This window comes from Hyperoodon ampullatus (assembly GCF_949752795.1).
Source record: "Hyperoodon ampullatus genome assembly, chromosome: 11".
Classification (NCBI taxonomy): Eukaryota; Metazoa; Chordata; class Mammalia; order Artiodactyla; family Ziphiidae; genus Hyperoodon; species Hyperoodon ampullatus.
The window spans coordinates 70,478,606-70,487,436 of NC_136924.1; the positions used below are offsets into that span (position 1 = coordinate 70,478,606).

The 8,831-nt window shown below is 38.7% G+C and overlaps 1 protein-coding gene across 1 annotated transcript; it reads right to left on the minus strand.

Moving 5' to 3' along the window:
• Positions 1-523: 523 nt before the first annotated feature.
• IFNG (interferon gamma) lies at positions 524-5,002 on the minus strand (the record flags this gene model as incomplete). Its single annotated transcript, XM_079715462.1, has 4 exons — positions 524-658; positions 3,387-3,569; positions 3,665-3,733; positions 4,889-5,002. 4 exons carry the CDS (start codon positions 5,000-5,002, stop codon positions 524-526), a joined length of 501 nt encoding a protein of 166 aa, XP_079571588.1.
• Between the last annotated feature and the right edge of the window lie 3,829 nt (positions 5,003-8,831).

Below are 8,831 nucleotides of genomic sequence, written 5' to 3' on the forward strand. Positions count from 1 at the left end.
CCATTTGGGTACAATCACAACTGTCAGCAATATTCTGAAGCACCAGGCATGAGATGAGATGAGATGCTATGTTTTTATCAGGGGACAAGTCATATTGCCTGACACACTCAAGTGCTGTCTGACATGCCATCATAGCAGTGGCTCAGAAGGCAGACATAGTCTCAAATAGGCAGCAACAGGATGGCATCATTTCATTTATCAGCATTCATTATATCATCAAGTGAAATAAATGCACAACCCACAGGGTCTTGCTTAGGTCAGCTGCCTAGTTGGCCCCTGAGATAAAGCCTTGTAATCACATAGACTTGCCTAGTGAGTCAGAAAAAAAAAGGGTCAAGTGAAATAGTCACAGGATACAGGAATTATAAATAACACATAAATTAATAGATACTCATTTTCATGACATAAAAATTACTATTATAAATACTTTGATTGATAAGTCTAAATATATATTCCCCATATAAATAATGTTAAATATTAATAAATAGATTTAGATTTAAAAATTCAAATATTGCAGGCAGGATTATTTCGACACTCTCTGGCCTCGAAACAGATTCTGACTTCTCCTCCGCTTTCTGAGGTTAGATATTGGCGACAGGTCATTCATCACATTGATGAGTTCACTTATGGCTTTGCGCTGGATCTGCAGATCATCTACCTATTGGGAAAGAAAACAGCAAAATTAATTTCAGGCATGCAGATCATTAGGATATTCTGCTGTCATGGTCCAAGAAAGTAGAAGTATTCCTTTAAAATAAATTATTTTCACTAGCAATATATTACCTTAATATGTAATGTTGGTTTCTTCAGTGATTAAGACTAAAATTATAATTAAATTGCTAGTTGTGCTGTAACATGGTGGGACACATTACATATTCTTTAATTTACCACTACAGAATTCTGAAAATTATATAGCGGAAAGAGCCCTGAAGTAGTGACAAAAAAATGTGTGTTTGAATTCTGTGTGTACAATACATGTGACTTTAAACTAGTCACTTAACCTCTCCAAATCTGTTTTCTCCTCTGAACGATGAGGAGATTGACCTCTAGGCTCTCTACCACTTCTATCACTTTGTACTTAGTCTTTGCTATAAGTATCAAATGAGTTACTATAGCCAATGGCTCTCACCTTTGGTGTGTAGAAGAATAACCTGGAGACCTAATGAAGAACTCAGACACCCAGGTGTATGAAATCAGACTAGGCCTGGGCCATTGTGTAGTTACTAACATCACCAGGTGATTCAGGCACCACCAAAGTTTGAAAACCACTGGTATAGGTTCAGTACTTTGTAAACACCAAGTCCAAGTCACATGAAAATCATAATTTTTAATTTCCCCCAAATTAGGTCAGTCTCATCATTTCCATAATGGGATTAAAAATAAACATGAATCATATTTACATGGCAATAATCAATTACTGGAATATAACACTTAAAATTAGGAATGAAAGTAAATTTCCCGGTACCCTGCCTTCCATTCCAGCAAATTGAACTATTCTCTCACTCTACCCAATAGGACCATTTAGGTGAGGTCATGCTTCATAAAATGAGGACCATTTACTTTCATCTTTGCTCTGCCACTGGATGTCTTTCTTTTTTTTTTTTTTGCTGTACGTGGGCCTCTCACTGCTGTGGCCTCTCCCGTTGCGGAGCAGAGGCTCCGGACACACAGGCTCCGCGGCCATGGCTCGCGGGCCCAGCCGCTCCGCGGCATGTGGGATCTTCCGGGACCGGGGCACGAACCCGTGTCCCCTGCATCGGCAGGCGGACTCTCAACCACTGCGCCACCAGGGAAGCCCTGGATGTCTTTCTAAAGCTGGAAACACTGCAGCCACCTTGCCACATTTCTGAGAATGACTAGGCTACAGGACTAAAATATGCCTTAAATATGTTCGCAATTGAGCAAAAAATGACCATGGTTGAGAGTTCACTCAGGACTGCCATTGTGAAGCAGGAGGCTTGGAGCTTCCAGGAGGATGGGACCCACAGTTGTTGTTTTTTTCAAGGCCCAGTTACAGCAGAGTAGAAAAGTTTCTACCGGGTGTGTGTTTACAAGTGTTAAATTGAACTTTCCAGTGTTCAAAGCATCACCAAGAAACTAAGAGACTCATCCAGGACTGAACAGCAAGCCAGAGGCAGCACTGGGCTAGGAATAAGTGCTTTTTCATTCTCTAGCCTGCAACCAATGGATGTCTGCTGAACACCGGAAAACATTACCAGTGGAAGTAGTAATGGTCTTATAATTTTTCCAAGCCACTCTCATACCATCGAACGTACTGGAGACTAGAGAAACCTTGAAGAGCAAGCACTTATTTCAGTTCCTAGGAGCTTATGTGAGATTGCTGAGCGGCAGACCCAGTAATAGGGAGAGCTGGGCACAAATCCTGAGAGCACAAGTCATAACGGGACCCCTCCTCTTCTCATTCAAGCCTATTTATACCAAAGCCAACCCCCCTGCCCCCCAAAAAAATCTGGAGGCCTTTGTCTCTTAGATGAAATTTTGGAAAATGTGACATCTTTATGCTTCAAAGTTATTTTTCACCTTCTAGAAACCATAACTTTAAAGACTCAAGGCAATTTGATAAGATAAAGCTGAGGAGCCTAAGGATTTCTCCAGCCAAGATGTTCTAGTATCCAAAAGTTGGTAGGACAATTCTTTCATAAGGTATAAATTCTACCTATTTTCTTTTCTAAAAACAAACACTCTCACCTCTACTTGGGCTGCACAATCTGAGAGGTTGACCAGAGTCTGGCTGTAGGAGGACCTTTGTCTCCTCAAAGGCCATACCTTTCTCCTAACTCATTCTCATTTTCTCTCCATGGCATTGTAGAATTTTAGAGCAAAGGAGACCATAGAAATTATAGTGAACCCAACAGGCCCCTTTTAAGATGAGGAAACAGCCCCAGCCAGGCCTGTGATTCATCTGAGATCACACATTTCTTTGGTGGCTGAGCTGGGAGGAGCAACACACATCTTCTCCCCCGGCCCTCCCACTGCTCTTTCCATTAAGACATGCAACCTCCTATTCAAAGCAAGAGAATTTCCAACACACAAACAAGGGGCAATGGGAGAACTGCTTTTCAATACTCCCCCCACTTCTTCACTACTTCTTTCTCACTGATTTGTTCATTCACCTATCTTTGTGCTGTAGGCATAATTCCAGTATTTTCCCAAATCAGAAATTTAAGTGACTCACATAACTGACTTTGCAAAGTCACCCAAAACACAAACAGAATTGGTAAAGACGGGTTTTGGCCACAGGTTCATTTCATAGCTTTAACAACTGTACCCAGTAGCTAATTTCTACTTTCTGGGAATGAAGCGCTTTGCAAGAGCCTCTGCAATGAAACCAAAAAAAAAAAAAAAACGAATTAAGATCATCTCACCGGAATTTGAATCAGCTTTTTGAAGTCATCCAGTTTCTCAGAGCTGCCATTTAAGAACTTCTGAAACATGTCCTGTTTGATGATATCCATGCTCCTTTGAATGATCTGGTTATCTTTTAAGTTTTCAAAGAGTTTGAAGTAGAAGGAGACGATTTGGCTCTGAATTATTTTTTTGTCACTCTCCTTGGGAGAAAAAGGCACAAAGAGAAATTGATGTGAATTTATCCATCAGAAAATAAGCAATAGGAAAATTAGCCAAATGGAAATGTTCAGCTTACATCTTTCCAATTCTTCAAAATTTCTAAGAAAAGAGGCCCACCAGCAGCTACATCTGGGTTACTTGCATTCTGAGAAAACAAAACAAAACAGGAAAACATTGGTTTACAATCAGTCCATAAATTGCCCTAAAACTGTACTTCAAGTTTTATTGAACTTGGATGCTGACAATGTTCACTGATTTTCTTTTCAACACTCTGTTTAGTTCTAACAATGTTTTCTCAAAAGCTATCATGTTGGATACAGCCAAAGACTATCATGCTATTTTAGCTTTCTTATTTACTGATATAACTTCACAAATGAACTCAACAAGGCTGATGATACTTCAGTTGTCCCAAATAACTATAGTAAGGGACAGAAAGTATTTCTAGGTCTAGTAAAAAAACCCCAGCAAAGCCATCTCACTATAAAATACTGCCCCGCTATGGTACAGGTTTCTATAAGCTCTACCTGTGCCCTCCTATAAGGTATTATGTCAGCTTTAAAAGATAGCTCCAGCTGTAATTATAGTAGCTAAATTTTGGACATATAATAAAATATTTAAAATGCAAAAAACTATTTTAATTAACCATAAGTAAAAATGTTAATAAACTCATAAAATGAAAGAAAACAATTTTTAAATAGAAAGCAGATTAAACTCCTACAAAAAAAATCTCAGCAAATGACTACTCCAAGAGTAATTCACAGACAATCTGGATGGGGCAGTAAAATTTTAAAACCACTTTTTGGAGAAAAACACCTATAAGTGATTTTTTTTAAGCCAAAGCTTTAAGGACCTCATCTACTTTAATTGATCAGTTATTTCAAATGACCATTTTTAATGCTAATCTTGACCTTCCTTTGACTGTCACCATCATAGCAGCCTGAGAAATCAGAAAGAAAGACCTAGTCATTTTTTCAGTATGCATACTACTTGACATCATAATTGAACGGATTCTCAACACAAAATTAGCAACACTCTAAATTATACCCATATTATGCCCATCTTTTGGAGGATTCATGAATCCTCACTAAATCTCTATAGCAAATTGAGCAGAGAGTTAAAGTATTATCTAGATCATTTAGTCAAAAAAACACATCCAGCCAACAACAGTCACAATAACACCAAGTCTTCTCAAGATGACTGTGGGCTAGAGATGAGAGCCCATCATAGATACAATTACAAGTCAACATCAAACATCAGTCATTTCAACCACAAGCAAGTATTATTAAAAGGTCATACTTACAAGATATTCCTTTAGGTTTTCTATTTCTTTAAAAAATGGGGCCTGGCAGTAAGAGCCAGAAGAACCCAAAATCACGCACAGCTGAAAAGCTAAGAAATAACTGGTATATTTCATTGTTTCGGAGAGAGTTAGGTGAAGTAGTTGTAGTTCCTGTATTAAGTTGATCAGGTCCCAAGGATGTAGCTGATCTCTCTTTTCTAATAGCTGATCTGCAGATGATCAGAAGAATGTACTGTCTCCTTTTGCTACTGGTATTTATACCTAGTTGAAGTCTCATCAGGATTACGTATTTTCACAAGTTTTTTAAGATGAGATGGTGACAGATAGAGATGCTAGTTAGTTGGTATTAATAACTATGGTTTTGTGGCATTTTGGTGTTGTAGTTAAGAGTTTCCTTTCAACTCCTTGGGTCTTTTGACGAGGAGACAGACCCATCATGCCCACCTGTGCCATTCTTGTGGGATACTTTGAAAGCACTTTCACTTCACACCATCCAGGGATTGGAAATTTTTGTGCACCTCCTCTCTTTGCCCTTGTAAAATGTTGATTCCTCATCCAGAGATTACATTGATCATTCGTTTGTGGTCGGAAGCAAGTAAAAAAGGAAATTCTAGGGGCTCTCAAACCTTTACAAAGGGGGTGCCTCTTAAAATTTTTCTTGCAAATGACCAGAAAGCAAGGAAAAGAATGTGGTTAGAAAACCAGTGTGGTAGGGAGCCCTTCATCAAAGATGGTTAATATAATATCTACCACAAATTTATGTTGCTCTGACCAACAATGCCCAACAGAAATATAATGCAAGCCAATTTTCTAATAGCCCCATTACTAAGGGTAAAAAGAAACAGGGAAAAATAATTTTTAAATATATTGTACTTAAACCAATATATCCAAAATATCATTTCAATATGTATCAATACAGAAAAATATTAATAAAATATTATACATTCTTTTTGTCATACTAAATCCTAGAAATCTGGTGTGCATTTTATACCCATGGTACATCTCAGTTTGGACTCACCATATTCAAATGCTCAGTAGCCATGTGTGGCAAGAGGCTACCATATTGAACAGAAAAGCTCTAGATGATAAATTTTTCCAAATAATCACTAATGATAGATTTTTTAAAACTTTTTTTTTCCTTTCAGATACAAATAGGATTGTTTTTTCTCCTCTCTTCGTAATTTACTTATGAAATACAGCACTTAGGGATGGCACAGAAGACCCTCCACTATTTGATTCCAGCCCAACTTGCCTTTCAACCTGTACTGTATACACAGCAGTATTGCAGTTATGAATGCAGACTTGAATCCTGTCTCCACTGCTATCTAGCTATATGATTTTGAGTAAGCTTCTTAACTCTTCTGTAGCTAGGTTTCCTTATCTTCAAAGAGAGCCTAATATTAGTATCTTCTCCAGGCTTCAGTTGAAAATTGTCAGATGATAATTTATAAAGTGCTAAGAATTTTGCCTGTCATGTAGTAAGCACTCAATAAAAGTGATCTATTCCTATTCAGGCGCGTTAGATGACTAGTCATTCCTAAAAAAACACACCTGAGCCTTTGCTCATGCTGTTCCTTGATTTCCCACAACTGTGCCTCTCAGAATGGCACCCAGCCATCCAAGTCCAGCCTAAAAATCATTATCTGGGGCTTCCCTGGTGGCGCAGTGGTTGAGAGTCCGCCTGCCAATGCAGGGGACACGGGTTCGGGCCCCGGTCCAGGAGGGTCCCACATGCCGCGGAGCAGCTGGGCCCGTGAGCCATGGCCACTGAGCCTGCGCGGCCGGAGCCTGTGCTCCACGACGGGAGAGGCCGCAACAGTGAGAGGCCCGTGTACGGAAAAAAAAAAAAAAAAAAAAAAAAAAAAAACCATTATCTGCATGAGTTCTCTCAAAATGATCCTTCTTAAAAGTAATCTCACATCTTCTCTACACAGGTCTAGGAAAGTGGTTCACACTTTTCTTAGAGTCTTGATCCCTCAATCTCATATTAGAGTTAGTTATGTATCTTCTCTTAATCTAGGGACTGAGTTCCCTAGAATTAGAAATTGTTTCATCCCTTCCATAACACAGTTTTCTTCCCTAAAAACATTGTAGCACGGAGATTTGTCCATAGACAGCACTGAATAAAAGTGAACTTGAATGCTTAATTCAGGGCCTACTCTTCCCTCAAGCTAATTTTCTTCAAGTTCTAATCCCAATGCTATCAGAACTAACCTGTAGGAAATTTGTTTTTAATTAAAGAGGGTTCATGATTAATGTTGGAAACCTGATACTATGTCTCTTTAGCCAAGCCCTGCTTACTGGGGCAATTCCATGTATTATTTTATGTGAAAAAGGCCTGAAAACTGTTTGAGGGGTTATCTTCCCAAAGAATAAACAAAATCAAAAAGTGTTTGTGGGACCAAAGCCTCACATCAAGCAAGTGAGGAGTGTGGAAATTACACTGCTGCCCACAAAGCTCTACTGTATCGCTCCTCAAGGACAAAGACGGCCCAGATAATGTGCTTACAGGGTGACGCTGTGACAAGAAACCCTTTCCAAAGCCTTGAGACAAGTGCAGGCACCAAAGCCTTGAGACAAGTGCAGGCACTCAATACTATCCAGGAAACCTATGACCAAACTCCAAGTTACTGTAAGGAATGTTACCAACGTTCTGGAAAGAAGTAAAAATTTGTTCTGCTCATCCCTTGATCTATCCACTGGAATATGGTGTTGGAGGTGAGGAGTTAAGAATAACGAGGTCCATAATTGGGAATTACACTTTGTCTGGGGGTTTGTAAATTGCAAATCCCTATTCAAAATCATATGCATATGTATATATATATATATATATATATATATATATATACACACACACACACACACACACACACACACTCTGTTTACAACATGGCCAGATGTATAGAATTAGTAAATACATGGCTAAAATTCAAGCTCTAATAGCTCTTGATGGCATGACCAAGCACAGCACAGAATTAGGGAATTACAGAGACTATCTATGGCTTATTCTCTCATTTTTTTAGATTTGTAAACCAAGACCCAGGAAAAAAAACAAGTTGCTGTGCTTAACTTCATTCAACTGGACAATGTAGAGCTCAGTCTAGAGCCAAGACCTTTTCCCTAATCTACCTGTCCCCAATGAATAGCCATCAAAACTACTGTATGTACCAATAACTGTGTTAAATATGTGAATTCAAGTAATTACATCCTATCAGGCTTTGATTCTGGGACTCTTTTTTTCTGTAGAATTTGTGAGATAATAGTCACTCTTTAATTTCTTAAAAAATAGTAAGACTGCAAATAAAAGTTTTGAAATTACTGGTTAGATATCCCAGCAGGCCCAACTTTGTGGACATAAGACCTGTACAGTCTATCAGGTTTAATGCTCTGTTGTTACCTTGTTGAAATTTCTAATAATTTTTAAACAAGAGGCTCCCATTTTCATTTTGCACCAGTTCCTGAAAATTCTGTAACTGGTCTTGCATCCCAGGCTGGAAGTGAATCACATCCTATGAGATTTTCATCTTTCAACATATGATTTTGGGGTTCAGAATGTTGTCACTACAAGAGTATATTCTTTGATCTTTTCCTGTCTTGTCAAGTTTACCAAAGAAGATGTTTCTCTCTCTTTTCTGCCTGTAAAACACCTTCTGTTGCACATGCAAACTAGAGGTTTCACACTTTGTTGTTCAGCCAACACTGAGACTGCAGAATCATTCACCACCAAGATATCCTTTAAAAGTTTTTCAAACCCACCAGGAGCCAAAGTGTGAGCAAATTACTAAAATGAAGGGACTAAAAACTTTCTTTTTTCTCTTCAGCCAGACTTCTTTCTGAAAACTGGCGATGGTTATGCATTAAGCGTCAGCAAGATTTTCGATCGTATCTCATGCTATCCTCAGCCGTCGCTGAGTAGGCAGTCGTAAGACAAAACTTACACCTT